Source organism: Cetorhinus maximus, chromosome 19 (assembly GCF_964194155.1).
Source record: "Cetorhinus maximus chromosome 19, sCetMax3.hap1.1, whole genome shotgun sequence".
In the NCBI taxonomy this organism is placed as follows: domain Eukaryota; kingdom Metazoa; phylum Chordata; class Chondrichthyes; order Lamniformes; family Cetorhinidae; genus Cetorhinus; species Cetorhinus maximus.
This window is the reverse complement of record NC_135897.1, coordinates 10,496,739-10,516,786: the sequence shown is the minus strand read 5'-3', so window position 1 is coordinate 10,516,786 and position 20,048 is coordinate 10,496,739. Positions and strand designations below refer to the sequence as shown.

Here is a 20,048-nt window from a genome sequence, read left to right as displayed (position 1 = left end):
ACGGGAACACCACCACCTGCAACTTCCCTTCCAAGCCACTCACCATCCTGACTTGGAAATATATCACTGTTCCTTTATTGTCACTAAGTCAAAACCAAGGAACTCCCTAACAGCACTGTGTTAAATACACAGTGTGTACTTACGTGGACTGCAGAGGTTCAAGAAGACAGCTCACCACTACTTTCTCAAGGGCAATTAGGGATGGGCTATAAATACTGGCCTAGCCAGCGAAGCCCACATCCCATGAATGAATATGAAAAAAAAAATCTCCTTATACATGGCTCTGTTGAATTTCTTTCCTGTGCTCCTTTGAAACACCTTGAGATATTTTACTGAATCAGAAGAGCTATATAAATGCAAGTTACTGTATCGTCGCACAGTTTCCTCCTGTTCCCAAGTGCAACAGGGACACCTTGATTCTCAATCCCTGATCCCTTTCTCAGTCCCCTTATGTTGCACCTACTGTGGCCCCACTAATATCCTGCAGCTGTCTGGTGCTGGATGAATGTTTCAATACAATTTGTAAATGATAGGACCTTACTAAAGTTTTAGCTCTTGATTTTTTTTTAAGCACAAAATCTACTTTCTGGGGGGAAAGAAAACACTGTTACACTTGCAGTAAGATGCAATTATTCTTATTTGGGGCCAGGTGTAAGTATTCAGTTGATAATTGACCAGCTCTTGCTTGGTTCTGCTTTGTACACGTATTTATTTGTAGTGTCCTTGAGTTCATGTTAATGTACACGTTACTATATAATCTGTTTTAGTGACAAGGTGTTTGGAGCCACACAGACTCTGGCCTCGAGCACATTATGGCTGGGCTCAATATCTCCTTTGGGTATTTCTTTGCTGTCATAGCTTTCTGTGAGGTGATCAGGCGGATTTCCAAAAACCTTTTGCCACTTCAGATCTATTCCAACTTACTGGTGGAGCTGGTCGCCTGCTTCCAGCTGGCTGCCTGCTGGTTTGAGCTCAGGATGTTGGTGGTTATTGGTCCCTGGGGGGGTGGGTTTGGAATGGATGTGGTTATGACCCTGCTCTTCCTCCTATTTCTGATTCACGAAGCCACGTTTGACGGAGCTGCAGCCAACCCGCTGGTCACCGCTCAGGAATTGCTCCGCGCCAACTCTCCTGTGGTGGCCAGTGCACTGAAGATCTTGGCCCAGTTCGGGGGGACGCAGTTGGCCAACACAGTCACAAGACTATACTGGTCCTGGGAGCTGACTGATTTCCATCTTATCCAGAACATGATGGCAGGAGACTGCAGCTCAGCCATCCAGACATCCGTCAGCCAAGGGGCCTTTGTTGAAGCAGCTTGTGCCTTCCTTTTCCATCTGGTTGTGATGAAGTTTGAGGGAGCAGCTTTTGGATCCAGGGTCCTGTCCAAAGCCCTAACCATCACTGCTCTGGTCCACGTAGGTGAGTCTCCATTCCACTGTTCATTGTGAGAGTTTCTCGAAACAAAATAATGTATAATCGCCTATCGAATTGCTTATAGTTTTTAAAATTCATTTATGGGATGTGGGCATCGCTGACTAGGCCAGCATTTATTTCCCATCCCCAATTGTCCTTGAGAGAGTGGTGGTGAGCTGCCTTCTTGAACTGCTGCAGTCCATATGGTGTAGATACACCCACAGTGCTATTAGGAAGGGAGTTCCAGGATTTTAACCCATCAACAGTGAAGGAACGGTGATATATTTCCAAGTCAGGATGGTGAGCGGCTTGGAGGGGAACTTGTAGATGGTTGTGCTCCCATTTCTCTGCTGCCCTTGTCCTTCTAGGTGGCAGTGGTCGTGGGTTTGGAAGGTGCTGCCGAAGGAGCCTTGGTGAGTTTCTGCAGTGCATCTTGTAGGTGGTACACACTGCTGCTACTGTTCGTCAGTAGTGGAGGGAGTGAATGTTTGTGGATGGGGTGCCAATCAAGTGTACTGCTTTGTCCTGGACGGTGTCAAGCTTCTTGAATGTTGTTGGAGCTGCACCCATCCAATCAAGTGGAGAGTATTCCATCACACTCCTGACTTGTGCCTTGTAGATGATGGACAGGCTTTGGGGAGTCAGGAGGTGAGTTACTCGCAGGATTCCAAGCCTCTGACCTGCTCTTGTAGCCACAGTATTTATATGGCTAGTCCAGTTCAGTTTCTGGCCAATGGTAACCCCCAGGATGTTGATGGTGAGGGATTCAGTGATGGTAATGCCATTGAATGTCATGGGACAATGGTTAGATTCTCTCGTTGGATTTGATCATTGCCTGGGACTTGTGTGGCACGAATGTTCCTTGCCACTTGTCAGCCCAAGCCTGGATATTGTCCAGGTCTTGCTGCATTTGGACATGGACTGCTTCAGTATCTGAGGAGTCGAAAATTGTGCTGAACATTGTGCAATCATCAGTGAACATCTCACTTCTGACCTCATGATGGAAGGAACGTCACTGATGAAGCAGTTGAAGATGGTTGGGCCGAGGACACCACCCTGAGGAACTCCTGTAGTGATGTCTTGGAGCTGAGGTGACTGACCTCCAACAACCATAACCATCTTCCTTTGCACTAGGTATGCCTCCAACTAGCGGAGAGTGTTCCTCTGATTCCCATTGACTCCAGTTTTGCTAGGTCTCCCTGATGCCACACTCGGTCAAATGCTGCCTTGATGTCAAGGGCAGTCACTCTCACCTCACATATGGAGTTCAGCTCTTTTTTCCATGTTTGTACCAAGGCTGTAATGAGGTCAGGAGCTGAGTGACCCTGGTGGAACCCAAACTGAGCATCAGTGAGCAGGTTATTGCTAATCAAGTGCCACCAGGTAGCACTGTTGGTGACCCCTTCCATCATTTTACTGATGATCGAGAGTAGACTGATGGGGTGGTAATTGGCCAGGTTGGATTTGTCTTGCTTTTTGTGTACAGGACGTACCTGGGCAATTTTCCACATTGCCAGCTAGATGCCAGTGTTGTAGCTGTACTGGAACATCTTGGCAAGGGGTGCGGCAAGTTCTGGAGCACAAGTCTTCAGTACAATTGCTGGAATATTGTCAGTGAGTTAGAGGGTGGGGAGGGGAAGCACAGAGAAGGTGCAGGGATTGGATGTGTTTCCGTACATCCATCAGTGATATTGTCCTGAAATGTATACACTATCGTCATTCTTTTTAGGAGGCCTATAATCCTGTGATTGGGAGGAGTAGTGAGGGTGCTGGAGGAACAGATGAGTGAGATCCAACATGGTAGGATTTGGAAAGGGCAGGTCCAGGTTAGGGTTGCCAACTCTGATTAAATGTATTCTGGAGGTTTCACCTCATGACTTGGCCCCACCCATCCCCACACTCTAGCCATTAGTGAGACAAAACATCCAGCCTTCCTACGCCAATTGGAAAGCAAAAAGACTCATTGCTCAGTTGGATGATGCTTGATTGTCAGCCAAGCAGCCCTATTTTTTTTCCCATTTTCAGTATTTTTATATCTGGTAAAGAGAAATGTTCGAAGAAAATGACAAGCGAAAACCCTTTTTTTAATGCCCTGATGATTTTTCTCCGGGGTTGCACACAGCGGTGTCCTGGAGATTGATCTTCAATTCCTGGAAACTCCAGGCCAGTCCTGGAGGGTTGGCAACCCTAGTTCGGGTGGATTTATTTATTTAATTAAGCTTCGGAGAATGGGCACGATGCATTTGAAATAATGGGTGCAGATGGGCAGTGGAACCCATGATACCAGCGGAGGCAGTATGGTGTCAAGTGGCCGAGAGGTGTAGGTGGATGTGAGGGAAAAGTGGACCAAGGACTTGCATGAGGAGCTGAACATTAATGCTCTGCCTGCTCCTTGCTGCGCCCAAACCATGATCTCTCCCACTGCTACTTGCAAGATTTTCTCACCTTTCCTTCCCAGTTGCTGTGAATCCACAAGCACCTACTTCAAACTTGGTATAAGTGATTATCTTGGTGTAGTTCCAGCTTAAAAAAAAATCAAGGGATGAAGGTTGAGCACTTGGGTATTAATGGTCAAGACCACTAATTTAGTTTTCACAGAAAAATGGACGGAATTGCATAATTGCTGCAAAAATGTAATGAAAACAAAATTTAACTCGATCAGTCCCTATCAATCAGTGGTGTTAATAATAAAACATGGATGTTATATGGCACAACACCCCTGGTGTTGTAAAGCTCTGTGTCACACTCAGTAATGGCATGAGAGCTCTGGCATACACCTCTGACCATTCTACCATAGAGTCATAATGGATATTAACCTGATTGACTCAAGTTTCATATTAGTCAAATCGTAGGAACCACAGCTGCACAGGTAGAGAATGCACTGGTCAAAAGCAGGCCCATTAGTTTCGATTGAAAACTACAAATCAGCAACTGGCAGTCAGCTGAAGGTACCAATCATAAAAGGAGAAGGCGAGCCAATTACATTTAATTTGGTTGCCATCTTGCTTTCTCCTCCAATGGGGGATTTACTATTGGAAATGTAGTTTGTGACATAAGTACCCAACAATTACAATACTATACTTATCTGGATGTGATTAACCCCTCTCTTCCGCCCCCGCTCCACCAATACAGGAGTAGTTTTGGGAAACTGAAGTTTGCACATCTCTCAGAAACCCAGGGCTCGAGTTCTGGTGCTTTACAGAAGTATCAACATCACTTAAAACATAATGAGTTCTTGGGCTGTTGGTAACTTGAGCAATGGAATCCAATGGTATCTATGCTCCATCTCTTATTTCTGAGGGCATTAGGTGTCACTGATATCGGTGATTCAGTTAGGTTTTTATGGCAGTTCTCATGGACGTTATCTGGTGCTGGCCCACAAACAACCAAATATTTTGAGGTTGATTTTTGCAATTCATCTGAAGTCATGATCTCTGGGTTCCTAGTACTGTAACCAATAAGCTACTGTATCCTGAACAGAAACAGAAAATGCTGCAAATACTCACTAGGTCTGACAGCATCTGTGGAGAGAAAAACAGAGTTGACGATTCAGGTCAGTGACCTATCATCAGAACCTGATAAAAGGTCATTGACCTGAAACGTTAACTCTGTTTCTCTCTCCACAGAATCTGCCTGACCTGCTGAATATTTCCAGCATTTTCTGTTTTTATTTCAGATTTCTAGGATCTGCAGTATTTTATTTTTTGTATCCTGGACAGACTTGGCAACATAGAATGCTGCATTTCCCAGTATGCAGTTGTACCTACAATTTGCATAATTGTGCATAGTTGGCAACGAGTGACCATTCACAATTATGAGGCTAAATATGTCTGATTGATCTAAGCATGATCTTTTATTGATTTATGTGCCTGCCTGCTCATGATCCATGTGATTGGATGGTGGGTAATAGGACAGGATGCCATTTTCCCTGGTGAAGCATTTGACAGAAGAATTTTTAGCTGATTTTTTGTTTTGCTTTTGGTTGGTGGGTGCATTGGTCGGGGGGTAGGGATGGGTACAGTTCTCAGAAAACTCATTGTAACTGATGTTTTGACAGATGTGTTCATTTGGGAGCCGCTCGGGAGCTATAGGTTGCCAACCCCTGGCTTAAGTTATGATCTGCTGGAATGGTTATTCCACAGCCTTCCCAAGTAAAGAAGAATGCGTGTGACATACTGTATCAAGTGTCCACACTATCACTAAAACCACCTTTCTCCACCTTCATAACATTGCCCAACTTCACCCCTGCCTCAGCTCATCTGCTGAAGCCTTCCTTCACACCTTTGTTACCTCTAGACTTGATTATTCCAATGCACTCCCAGCCAGCCTTTCAAGTTCTACCTCCACAAAGTTGAGGTAATTTAAAAACTCTGCCCCTGTCCAAGCTCATTTCAAATCCTGATCATCCGCCTTCCCTGTGCTCGCTAACCTACACTGGCTCCCGGTTAAGCAATGCCTGAAGTTTAAAATTTTCCTCCTTGTTTTCCAATCTCTCCATGTCCTCCCCGCCCCTCACTATCTCTGTAATCTCCTCCAGTCTTACGGCACTCCACTAATTCTGGCCTCTTGAGTATCCCCAATTTTAATCACTCCACTGTGTGTGAGCACAGACTGTGATGAGAGAGCTGAGCGCGATGAGGTATGAGTACTAACTTGGGAATTTGCAAAGTTGGAGGGGAAGGAAGTGCTGCTTTTTACATTTCCTTCAGCTTCAAGAAGCTGGTGAATGTTCACAGCTTTAGTTAAGTGAGCAGGTAGGTGACTGGCTGGTGAGTTTTCAGACTTTATCCCTCCAAACATGGGCAGTAGTTTAAACCGGTACTGGGGAGATATACATATTGCATTAAATTTATAGCTTAGCTAATTAAACTAATTGGTACAACTGCTGGCAACAGTTGACTGATATTTCCAGACTTGAAGCCTAATTCGTTAAATTAAACATAATAAAGATGACAGGGTAGGTGTTGCAATTGTAGCATGCGGGAGCTGGTATGTGATCCATAGTGATCACATCTGCAGTAAGTGTCTGCAGCTCGAGGAACTTCGGCTCAGAGTTGATGAGCTGGAATCAAGCTTTGAACACTGCGACACATCAGGGAGGGACACTGTTTCAGGAAGTAGACACACCCCTTGGGCTCGGTGCTTTCGATTTGGTCCATTGTCAGGGGCAGGAGGATGTGATTATGAGTGAGGGCAGGCATTGGGATCCAAAAGGTAACAATGGAGGATCTTCAGAAGAGTCTTGCAATTGTCCAACAGGTTTGAGGTTCTTGTAAGTTGTGGGATTGAGAGCAGGGACTGCAGGGATGATAAGCAAATTGACCATGGTACTGTGTGCAGAGAGGCATTTGAGTTGGGGGGGTGTATAAAGGAATGTAGTTGTAGTTGGGGTCAGTATAGTTAGGGGGATAGATACTGTTTTCTGCAGCTAAGAGTGTGAGCTCTGAAGGCTGTGTTGCTTGCCCAGCGCCATTGTTAAGGACATCTCTTCAGGGCTGGAATGGAACTTGGAGTAGGAGGGGAAGGATCCAGTTGTCATGGTCCACGTGGGTGGGACTAAAAAAGAGGTTCTGCTAAGGGAGTGTGAGCAGCTAGGAACAAAAGTAAAAAGCAGAACCAAAAAGGTGGTAATCTTTAGATTATTGCCTGAACCACCAGAAAATTGGCTTAGGGTAGATAAGGTTAGAGAATTGAATGTGGAAAGATTGGAAAGATTGGTGTGCAAGAAATGGGTTTCGATTCATGGGGAACTGGCACCAGTACTGGGGAAAACGGAGCTGTACCATTGGGATGGGCTTCACCCGAACCGTACTGAGACCAGAATTCTGGTGAGTTGTATAACTGGGGCAGCAGAGAGGACTTTAAATTAAATAGTGGGGTGGTAGGGGGAGGGGGAGAGTGAATGGTTAATGTGGGGGGAGATTTGAAAAGTTAGACAAAGGACAAGACCATAGTGCAGATTAGTGATGTGGGTAATGATAACCAGTGTGTGACAGGAAGGGACAGAGCATACAAATATGAGTGCATCATTAAATAGGCTCATAGTAGTAAAAACAGTAAAAAGACAGAATTAAAGACTCTTTATCTGAATGCACACAGTGTTCTTAACAGGATAGATGAATTAATAGCACAAATAGAAACAAGTTAGTATGACATGGTAGCTATCACAGAGACGTGGTTAAAAGTGACAATGGCTGGGATCTGAATATTCAAGGCTATTTGACGTTTTGGAAGGACAGGAAGAAAGAAAAAGGAGATTAGGCAGGGTGGCTCTGTTAATCAAGTGTAAGATCATTACAGTAGTGATAAATGATCTTGGTTCAAAAGATCAAGATGTAGAAACAGGTTGGACGGAGATAAGAAATAGCAAAGGAAAGAAGTTACTGATGGGAGTAATTTATAGGCCCCCTAACAGTAGCTACACTGTAGGATGGAGCATAAATTGAGAAATAATGGGGAGTTGTAAGAAAGGTACTACAATAATTGTGGGTGGTTTTAATATTCATATAGATTAGACGAATCAAATTGGCAAAAGTAGCCTCAAAGATGAGTTTGTGGAGTGTTTTCGGGAGTTTCTTAGAGCAAACGTTCTGGAACCAACCATGGAACAAGTTACTTTAGACCTGGTAATGAGACATGATTAATTAATGACCTCAGAATAAAGGATCCTTTAGGTAAGAATGATCATAACATGCTATAATTTCACATTCAGTTTGAGGGTGAGAAATTTGGATATGAAACTAGTGTCTTAAACTTAGACAAAGGCAACTATAAGGCTTTGAAGACACAGTTTTCTTAAGGGGACTGGGAAAATAGGTTGAAAGGTAAGATGGTAGAGAAACAATGGCAGACACTTAAGGATATTTCATAACTCTCAACAAAGATATGCTCCATTGAGAAAGAAAGATGCTATGAGAAGGATGTACCATCTGTGTCTGTCTAAGGAAGTTAAGGACGGTATCAAACTGAAAGAAAAGATGTACAATGCTTCAAACATCAATGGTAGCCCCGAAGATTGGGTACATTTTAGTAACCAGCAAAGGGTGACTTTTTTTTAAAAAAGGGAGAAATTGGATGGAGTATGAGAGAAAACCAGCAAGAAATATAAAAATAGACAGTAAAAGCTTCTACAAGCATATAAAAAGGAAGCTAAAGTAAGTATTAGCCCCTTAGAGGGTGAGACCAGGGAATGAATGGGGAAACAAGGAACTGGGAGAGACTTTGAACAAGTATTTTGCATCTGCCTTAACAGCTAAAGACACAGCACCAGAAGAATATTAGAAAGTCAAACGGCAAAAGGGAGGGAGGAAATTTAAACAATCATGATCACTAGAGAAAAAGGACTAGGAAAACTAATGGGACTGAAGGTTGACAAGTCCCACGGACCTGATGGCCTGCAGCCCAGGTTCTTAAAGGAAGTAGCTGCAGAACAGTGGGTGCATTGGTTGCAATCTTCTAAAATTCCCTAGATTTTGGAAAGGTCCCAGCACATTGGAAAACCACAAATGTAACTCCTCTATTCAAGAAAGCAGAGAGACGGAAAGCAGGAAACTATAGACCAGTTAATCTAACATTTGTCATTGGAAAAGTTGCTGGAATCCATTATTAATGAGGTAGTAACAGAATATTTATCAAATCAAAATATAATCAAGCAGAGTAAACATAATTTTGTGAAAGGGAAATAGTGTTTGACAAATTTATTAGGGTTCTTTGAGAATGTAACAGTGTGGATAAAAGGGAACCAGCAGATACAGTGTATTTGGATTTCCAAAAGGCATTTGACAAGGTGCCACTTAAAAGTTTACTGCAGAAGATAAGAGCTCATGGCGTCAGGGGTGATATGTTAGCATAGATAGAGGATTGGCTAACTAACAGGAAATAGAGTCAGAATAAATGAATCATTCCCTGCTTGGCAAACTGTAACTAGTGATATGGTGCAGGGATCAGTGCTGAGGCTTCAACTATTTACAATCTATATTAATGACTTGGAAGACTTGTAGCCAAATCTACTGAGGGTACAAAGATAGGTAGGAAAGCAAGTGGTGAGGAAAATACAGTCTGCAAATGCATATAGATGGGTTAAGGGAGTGGGTAAAATCTTGGCAGATGGGTTTTAATGTGGGGAAAATGAGAGGCTGTTCACCCTGGCAGGAAGAATAGAAAAGAAGAATATTACTTAAATGGAGAGAGACCACAAAATGCTGTGGTACAGAGGGATCTGGGTGTCCTCTTACATGAATCACAAAAGGTTAGCATGCAGGTACAGCAAACAATTAGGAAGGCAAATGGAATGTTGTCACTTACTGCAAGGGGAATGGAGGGATATAAAAGTAGGGATGTTTTGCTTCAGCTGTCTAGGGTATTGGTGAGACTACACCTGGAGTACTGTATATGGTTTTGGTCTGCTTACTTGAGGAAGGATATACTTGCATTGGAAGCAGTTCAGAGAAGGTTCACTGGGCTGATTCCTGAGATGAGGGGGTTGTCTTATGATGAAGGATTGAGCAGATTGGGCCTATACTCATTGGAGTCTAGAAGAATGAGTGTGATCTTATTGAAACATATAAGATTCTGAGGGGACTTGACAGGGTAGATGCTGAGAGAATGTTTCTTCTTGTGGGGGAATCTAGAACTTGGGGGCACAGTTTAAAAATAAGGATCTCCCATTTAAGATGGAAATGAGGGGAATTTCTTTTCTCAGATGGTCCTTAATCTTTGGAATTCTTGACCTCAGAGAGAAGTGGAACTGGGTCATTGCCTTGAATATATTCAGATTTTTGATCTACAAGGGAATCGAAGGTTGTGGGGGACAGGCAGGAAACTGGATTTAATTCCATAATCAGGTCAGCCATGATTTTATCAAATGACAGAGCAGGCTCAGTGGGCCGAACGGCCTATTCCTGCTCCTATTTCTTACGATCACCATTCATAGTCCTGTTTTCAGTTCCCAAAGCCATAAACTCTGAAACACGCTCCAAAATCTCTATGCTTCTACCTCTCTTTTTCCTCCTTTTAAGACATTTCTTAAATCCTACCTCTTTGATCAGCTTTTGACCATTGGTTCTAATATCATCTTATGTGGTTCGGTTTCAGATTTTGTTTGATAATGCTTGTAAAGCTCCATGGAACATTTCGCAATGTTATAGGCCCATATAAATGCAGCTGGTTCCGTATCCAATAACCTGAAGTGTGTGAAGGATTCCTGCTGTCAATTACTGAAATTAACAGATATTGAGCAGAGAAAGACATTATTACAAAAGAAATATTACAAAGGTTATTATATTACAAAATATTACAAACACGGATTACAAAAGAAATTAGGGATAGTGTTAGATCCAAAAAGGAGACAAATAAAATTGCCAGAAAAAGCAGCAAGCCTGAGGATTGGGAGCAGTTTAGAATTCAGTAAAAATGTACAAAAAGATTGATCAAGAAGGGGAAAATGGAGTATGAGAGTAAAACTTGCAGGGAACATAAAAACTGACTGTAAAAGCTTCTATAAATATGTGAAGAGAAAAAGATTAGCAAAGACAAATGTAGGTCCCTTACAGTCAGAAACGGGGGAAATTATAATGGGGACCAAAGAAATGGCAGAAGAATTGAACACACATTTTGCTTCTGTCTTCACAAAAGAGGACACAAATAATTTCCACAGAAATGTTAGGGAAACAAGGGTCTAGTGAGAGGGAGGAATTGAAGAAAATCAGTATTAGTAAAAAAATGGTGCTAGAGAAATTAATGGGGTTAAAAGCTGAAAAATCCCCAGGGCCTAATAATCTACACCCCAGAGTACTAAAAGAAGTGGCCCTGGAAATATTGGATGCATTAGTGGTCATCTTCCAAAATTCTATAGACTCTAGAGCAGTTCCTACAGATTGGAGGGTGGCAAATATAACCCCACTATTTAAAAAAGGAGGGAGAGAAAAAACAGAGAATTACAGACCAGTTAGCCTAACATCAGTAGTGGGGAAAATGCTAGAGTCTATTATAAAAGATGATGTAACAGAACACTTGGAAAACATTAACGGGATCAGACAAAGTCAGCATGGGTTTTTGAAAGAGAAATCATGTTTAACTAATCTACTGGAGTTTTTTGAGGATGTAACTAGTAGAAAAGATAAGGGAGAACCAGTGAATGTGGTGTATTTGTATTTCAAGAAAGCTTTTGATAAGGTCCCACATAAGAACCTAGTGGGCAAAATTAAAACACATGGGATTGGGGGTTACATACTGGCATGGATTGAGAATTGGTTGACAGACCAGAAACAGAGTGGGAATAAATGGGTCTTTTTCTGGATGGCAGGTGGTGACTAGTGATGTACCGCAAGGATCAGCGCTTGGGCCCCAGCTATTCACAATATATATATAAATGACTTGCATGAGGAAACCAAATGCAATATTTCCAAGTTTGCTGACTGCACAAAACTGAGCGGGGTTATGAGGAGGATGCAAGGAGGCTTCAGGGTGGTTTAGACAAATTGTGTGTGTGAGCAAACACATGGCAGATGCAGTATAACATGGATAAATGTGAAGTTATACGCTTCAGTGTGAAAAACAGAAAGGCAGAGCATTATTTAAATGGTGAGATATTGGGAAATGTGGATGTACAAAGGGATCTGGGTGTCCTTGTACATCAGTCAATGAAAGTAAACAGGCAGGTGCAGCAAGCAATTAGGAAGGCAAACAGTATGTTGGCCTTCATTGCGCGAGGATTTGAGTTCAGAAGTAGGGATGTCTTACTGCAGTTATACAGGGCCTTGGTGAGATCACACCTGGAGTATTGCGTGCAGTTTTGGTCTCCCTACCTAAGAAAGGATATACTTGCCATTGAGGGAGTGCAGCGAAAGTTCACTAGGCTGATACCGGGGATGGCAGGACTGTCGTATGAGGAGAGATTGGTTCGACGGCCTGTATTCACTAGAGTTTAGAAGAATGAGATGGGATCTGATTGAAATGTATAAAATTCTAACAGGGCTAGACAGACTGGATGCAGGGAGGATGTTTCCCATGGTTGGGGAGTCTAGAACCAGGGGCCACAGTCTCAGGATACAGGGCAGGCCATTTAGAACTGAAATGAGGAAAACTTTCTTCACTCAGAGGGTGGTCAATTCTCTACCACAGAAGGCTGTGGAGGCCGGGTCACTGAGTATAGTCAAGAAAGAAATTGATAATTGTTTGGATAATAGGGGCATCAAGGGGTATGGAGAGAAAGCAGGAATATGGCGTTGAGATAGAGGATCAGCTATGATCATATTGAAAGGTGGAGCAGGCTCGAAGGGCCGAATGGCCTACTCCTCCTAGTTTCTATGTTTCTATATTCTAGTTGTAATTAGCAAGGGCTTGGCTACAAAAATGTTCTTTGGTGTTGGGCACAAGGAAAAGCCCAAATAGATAACTTTCCCCTCCTGAGATTTTAATTTATGTAACTGGAGTTAGTGAGGAGAATACAATTCTTCATCAACCTGTGATAAAGCTAACAATCTTTTCCAGAAACAAGTTTAAAGGTAATTAACTTTGTAGTCTTTAAGCAAGAACTCATCTTTCCAAAATATTCTGATGAGGATATGTTTCTCTTCCACCTTCCTCACTCCCATGTTGCTATCCTCTCAACAGCATATCCTCCAACTCACTGTGAACTACACATCCCAAGATCTGTTCCTATATAATATATACAGAAGTACTCACTACATCCATGGTAGAATCTATTCTGTTGACTACTTTGAGACATAACATTTACTAAATGTAGCCAACTTCAAAGGATATCCAACTCACAAAGTTCTCCATTACTAGGGTTTTCCTCATGCCATGTATAAAATTCTGACAGGGTTGGACAGACTTGATGCAGGGATGTCTCCTCTGGCTGGGAGGTCTAGATAAAGGGGTCACAATCTCAGGATACGGTTAGGACATTTAGGACTGAGATGAGGAGAAACTTCTTCACTCAGAGGATGGTGAACCTGTGGAATTTTCTACCAAGGCTGTGGAGGCCAAGTCACTGAATATATTTAAGAAGGAAATAGGTAGCTTTCTAGACGCTAAAGGCATCAAGGGGTATGGGGAGAGAACAGGGGTATGGCGTTGAGACAGAGGATTAGCCATGATCATATTGAATGGCATAGCAGGCTCAAAGGGCCGAATGACCTCCTCCTGCTTCTATGTTTCTCTATGTTTCTATGTCTGGAACTGTGGTAAATTAATTGAAAGAGTTAATTGCTGTGCCTCATCATTACCATTACCAACATCATTATCATTATATTAGACAATTTCCAGTTTGGTAGTAGGTGAACTTGATATACTTTGCTCTTTTTCAGTCTGGCAATTTTTATATTACTATATTTTTATGATCACCCCCCCAATTTTAACCTGTCTTTTCCTTTTATGGATGCTGCTGGCTCTGTGTTTCCATAATTTCCGCTTTTACATCAGATTTTCAGTACCTCAAGTATTCCTTTATGTCTGCGGAGAGGTATAAATCAGAGAAACGGGTTATGTGTGTAGGATATGATCTGGAGTTTGATTAATTGACTTGCAATGTTGGCCATGTCCTGTGATGGACCCTATGAAGGAGTTGAATTTATAGCTGCATCTGATGTCTAATCTGTTGCTTTGATCTCCTCTGCAGCTGGCCCATACACCACAGCTCTGTTTAACCCAGCACTTGCATTCTCAGCCACATTTCACTGTTCTGGAAACACATTGTCAGAATACATGGTAGTCTACTGGCTCAGTCCATTTGTTGGTGAGTAACAGCAATCCCCTTCCTTATTCATAAAGGCCGTGAGGCTCAATACTTGAATTCAGCCTAATGGCACTGTATTCATTATGGTCAATCCATCTGGACTATTGGTTTGTGTGATGGTGATTTTAACATTGTGTGTCATTCATGTGTCTTCCTATGCATTGACCTGGTTTCAGACTTACGTGCAGCAATAGTCATCATCCTATCTCTGTGACTTTATCCATGTATCTATGATTAATACAACTGTAACTGCATTACAGCTGTATAACTGGCACTTCAGGCTGTCATTGTACATGGTCTTATGTATAAATGCATCATTATGTGCATGTTAGCCACACTATTTGCAATACTACAGAAACAAAATGCAGAGGTCAATAATTGGGGGATATGGTGGAAAGAAGTTACCAGTAGTTACTGGTAAAGAAAATACTAGTTTCTAAACCTTCCCAAGAATTTACTAACTGTGAAATGGGTTCTTTTAAATCCCTGCAGAGACACATTTTAAAATACAGTTGTTTACCTTTCTAATGGTTACTTTAGGCTGAGCCACACTCACCAGGTTAATCTTTGATCTATGAAGTGTTTGCTGATCTCAGTTGGAATAATGGGAATGACATTACAATTGACTGCAGTGTATCTGTTTTGGGAGGGGAAAATTGGTCGGTGTTCACATTCCCGATGACCATGTGGGCGAGCGTGTGTCTGCGTGGCGAGCGTCCATCTGGACGATTGTCTGGACTAAGACCTGAACAATGGACACTTGGATTATGTACTGGGACTGCCTGGCTCTCACGGATCTGTGCCATCTGGTGGTCAACACCTTCAGGGAAGTGGAGCATATAGTCAGAAAAGGAGGAAAAATAATTTCAAGTGTTTCTTGTGGGTTAGATTAGGAATTTGAACTGACCAGTGGGAAATCCTGATTCACAAGGAAGTGCAACGTCTCGATAATTGAGGTTAGCTTGCTGGACTTCTAGTGGATAATGGATATCTCAAGTCATCACAGATAACTGATGTGCTTGACTGGCTTTTTGTGATTATTTATGAGGTTGACAACTCCCTATTGTACCCATGATGCCTTTGTTAATTCTCAAACTGATACCAGTCCCCTTTGTTACAGCAACAGTTCTGGCCATCTTTCTGTTCAATGGAAATATCCCTCTACTTTTCTCCAAGAACCTTCTCTACACACAAAGAACAAAGTACAAAATTCCCAAAGGGAAATCAGTACTGGATCAGGAAGAGAACAAGGCAGTCAACAGACAAGGAAAGGAGACTCCTGGAAGAGCAACTCAAAGATGATCACTGGGACAGAAAAAGATGAGAGACCGGAGAGGTTTGATTTGAGGATGCTGTGGGTAAACTCTGTTTTATTTAGTCTAATGATCTGGAATGCACTGCCTAAGAGTGCAAACAAATCCAATAGTGGTTTTCAAGAGGGAATTGGCTATATACTTGGAGAAACATTACGTACAACAGGGAAAAGACAGGACTAATTGGATAGCTTGTACAAGGAGTTGGCACAGAAACAATGATGACTGGCCTTCTTCAGTGCTGTAAGACTCTATGATTCTAAAATTGGTATTTTAAGTGAGTGGAGTTTTAAAATCCTGTATTAGAGCTTATTCCAATGTGTACACTCATTATATACATTCTCTGCACCCATATTATTTTAAGTGTCTCCCCTTGTATACAACAGTAGAAATTGGAAACTCCCTTAAACCCTGTTCACATATTAAGAGTTTATAACTGGGAGGACTGATAAATGTGTAATGTGGTGCTGGTAAGAGGTGTCCTGATTTCTCCAAATGGTTGTAACCTGACTGTCTCATATCACTGACAATACCAGAATGATGTCAAAACACTCTTTCGGATTAAGAATAAAATAATTTTAAAATGATTTGTGTCAACATTATTTTCTAGACTGCTTTCAAAGTTTGGTTGATTTCCTTCTGTAGCTCAGTTTTGGCCAGCACAGACATAATGGGCGGAATAACCTCCTGGGCTGTAAATTTTCTACATTTATGGAATAAGATAGACTGGGGAAATCTGGCTTTGTCTGGAAGATGGTACAGTCTGGGGTGATCTGTGGGCCAGGCTCTGACCTCTATTATGCTTCAAACAGAAAGGGGAGGTGGTGATGGTGGTGGAGTAAGGCTGGGGCTGGGAGTCCCAAGGACTCCTTGCAGGGCTCTGAGGACACTGGCCATTCTGTAACTCTCGCTGTGATTCAGCTGTCAAGATGGGCTCTTCCAGACGTTTTGAATCCAGGACTCTAAATGTCATCGCAGACACAGTGACATCGTTAAGAGGTGAATTTTTGATATAATATTGGATTTTGCATAATTCAACATAGATAGTAACAGTCCAATCACACAGATTGAACTCAGTGTAAGGGATGGGGCCCCAATCACAGAGATTGAAAATGATGCAAGAGGGACCAGCATTATTTTTGGGACTGGTTACATCCAGTGCACTACCTAATCAATTTCATGGAAGGGACAGAATTGTTGGCTGTAATGCTGAAAGTACCAGTTGAAAATCCCAGAGTTGACCTATTTGATGCGTACAGTTTCCATTTGTGCCAACAATTACTTTCCTATTTTGAGCTGAACTGCATCTTATCAATTCTCAGCTTTACAACAGTCTATTTCAATTGCTCCAAAATCATTCACAATCCATGGGCAGTCACTTACACTAAACCAGAAGCTATGCAATGCAGGCTTGAGCATTGATTCCATTGTGAAGCTCATTGTGAAGCATACTTTCCAGCAGGAAGACTGAGTGAGACAGTTCTGGTGCCATTGTGGAATTTGGCACTGCCAGGCTGTAATTTTGCCACACTGGAAGAATCAGGGGTATTTGTACTCCAAGGTGTTTTACATAAGGTAAACTCCATTAGACATGAAGGGAATTCCTTGGAATGTTTTAATGCTGCAACTTGAATAAAATAATAAAATGCATGTTTCAGGCATCTCATAGAAAATTTAATGCAATTTGTGTCTCTGGAATCTAATTAGATGATACTGGCGGATTGGGAATATAGTTGAATTTAATATGTTATAAAGATGGATTGGGCCTCCAAGGGGAGGATACTTACTTATGAATGTCATGTTTTTTAGAATGATACAAGGGCACCAATCACTCAAGGATTTGGGTGAACACATTGTAGGTTTATTTATAAAGACTAGGCACATGAGAACAGATATACAGGGACAGAAAGCTTGAAAACACCAGCAGAGCTATCTGTGCTGTTTTATGCTTAAAAACAAAAGCGAAACTAAAACTGGATCATGACACACTTCCTTTCTAGTGATGTCATGCTGCAAATCCTTAAAGGCATACTACAACAATAAAACTGTTGGAAGTCATTGCTGGCAACTATTTGGTAAGCAGGAAGGAATGGTTGACATGTATTAGGTGCACTCAGGCCTGAGTTGGGCCCAGACTGACCCTTGGCAGTTGTTTCAGGTCCCCTGGGCAACTGGTAAAATCAGATTCTGTGAAAAAATTGGAAGAGCTAGGGTAGTATTGTTACCACGGGGGTTTGAATCAGTGATCCAACATTGGACGGAAAACTGTGCAGAGTGAGGCAAGATCCAGTTGGTTGTGAATTATTATTTTCTCACTCAGTATATAAGAGATTTGAGCCAGAGGTGAAGGAAAAAAGGACCTGCATTTATATACCACATGTCATGTACTTGATACCTGCTGTCTGGTCAGGTAGGTTATTTGAAATCAATGAGCTTTCCTTTATTATAAGGACAGAAGTGGGGACTTTTGTGATAAATTGCAAAGTGTTCAGCTTCATTCGCCTTTCGAATAATAAAATAGCCTGTGCCTGTAATATAGCAAAACCTGGACAACATTCATGCCTGGTATGATGTGTGGCAACTAACATACCACACAAGTACCAGGTGATGACCATCTCCAATAAGAGGGTACCTAACCATCTTCCCACAATAAGCGAATCCCTCCTAGGAATGGATAAGATGAAAAAGATTATGTGCTAGGAGGCATTTATTTTTCCAGAGAGCCCGTCCTCTTGAACCAAACATCTTTGAAATCTGGGCTGTTGATCTGTTTTAAAAGGGGGATTTGTCAAGTTTCTGAAAGAAAAGGATATCCACAGTTCTGGGCAGCAGGTAGTCAGTTAGTTCGACTGGTGATGTATTATCTGTAGACATGGTGTCCTGGAACTTATAGGGAGGCAGGAAGGAGTTTCCCAGAGGTTTCCTGAATAGCCTGCAGCATTAGCGTTCCTTGTGAGAGGGGAAGTACAGTGTACAATGTTACACCATCTGCTGGAGGGGAAAGGCTGAAATTGATGGTCTTTTCCCATATGTTTGTGCAGAAATGGGAATGCTTATTTTATAAAGGAAGGTAACACTGTCACTTGGAGTTTGTCCAAGCCCAAGTTCCCTAATTAGATCATCTCATGTTTTGAGTGGGTTTAAGTAGTTGGGCAGCTGGACTTGTCCACAAGAATAGTAACCCATAGTAATTAAATCATTGCACATTCTTAGAGAAGCTATAATTTCAAATGGTGATCTTTGTGCTGTATCATCTCTGAAGCAATCTGACTGCAGTTTCTCCTTGTGGTCCCTCTTACACTTTGCACGCACGCACAGACACTTTGAACAAGGTAGAGGATGAATTCCAATCGCATACTGTTTTAGATTCCTTACCAAAACTGATCTCCAGCAAAATGAAATAATGTCACCTCAGCAAACGCACAGTAAACCAAGCCTGTTACCTGTTTCTTATCCTGGTCTTTTAATCCCTGCATGCCCTTTATGCTCCCTGTCTCTCTAACCTCTCCTTAAACATTACAACCCTTCCCATCTCTCTGTCCTCTGACTCCTGTCTCTTGTACATACCCACCATTGACAGCCATGCCTTTAGCCATCTGGGCCCTATGCTCTAGAATTCTCTTGCTAAACCACCTTGCCTCTGCACTGGCTTCTCCTTTTAAGCCTCTCTGTCAAACCCATCTCTTTGGTCAAATGTTTGGTTGTCTCTCCTAACATCTCCTATGAGCTCAGAAACCATTTTCCTTTTGGTAACTCTGCAGTGCACAAGGACATCTTTCTGTGTCTTTTTATTCATTTGTGGGATGAGAGTGTCAGTAGCAAGGCCAGCATTTATCGTCCAGCCCCAGTTGCCCTTGAGAAGATAGTGGTGATTCACCTTCTTGAACAGCCACATTCCATATGCAGTGCTGTTGGGAGGGAGTTCCAGGATTTTGACCCAGTGACAGTGAAGGAATGGTGATGTGTCCCAAGTCAGGGTGGAGTGTGGCTTAGGGAAATGGCAGGTGCTGGTGTTCCTATGCCTTTGTTACCCTTGTCCTTCTAGCAGTAGAGGTCACAAGTCAAAAGGTGCTGTTGGAGGAGTTGCCACGAGTTGCTGCAGTGCATCTTGTAATTGGCATACATTGCTGTTATTGTGCACCGGTGGTGAAGGGAATAAGTATTTAAGGTGGTCAATGTGGTCCTAATCAAATGGGCTGCTTTGTCCTGGATGGTGTCAAGCTGCTTAAGTGTTGTTGGACCTGCACTCATCCAGGCAAGTGGGGACAGTATTCCATCACACTCCTGACTTGTGCCGTGTAGATGGTGGACAGGCTTTGGAGAGTCAGGAGGTGAGTTAGTTGTTGCAGAATTCCCAGCCTCTGACTTGTTCTTGTAGCCACAGTATTTATATGGCTGGTCCAGTTCAGTTTCTGGTCAATGGTCACCCCCAGGATATTGATAGTGGGGGAATCCAGCAATGGTAATGCTGTTGAATGTCAAGGAAAGATGGTTAGATTTTCTCTTGTTGGAGATGGTCATTTCCTGGCATTTGTGTGACACAAATGTTATTTGCCACTTATCAGCCCTAGCCTGAATGTTGT

General features: G+C 42.4%; 1 protein-coding gene across 1 annotated transcript; it reads left to right on the top strand.

Moving 5' to 3' along the window:
• Window positions 1-812: 812 nt before the first annotated feature.
• On the top strand, window positions 813-16,012 carry aqp12 (aquaporin 12). Its single transcript, XM_078564629.1, has 3 exons — window positions 813-1,419; window positions 14,009-14,152; window positions 15,273-16,012. Exons 1-3 carry the CDS (start codon window positions 813-815, stop codon window positions 15,452-15,454), a joined length of 933 nt encoding a protein of 310 aa, XP_078420755.1. The 3' UTR covers window positions 15,455-16,012.
• Window positions 16,013-20,048: the final 4,036 nt, after the last annotated feature.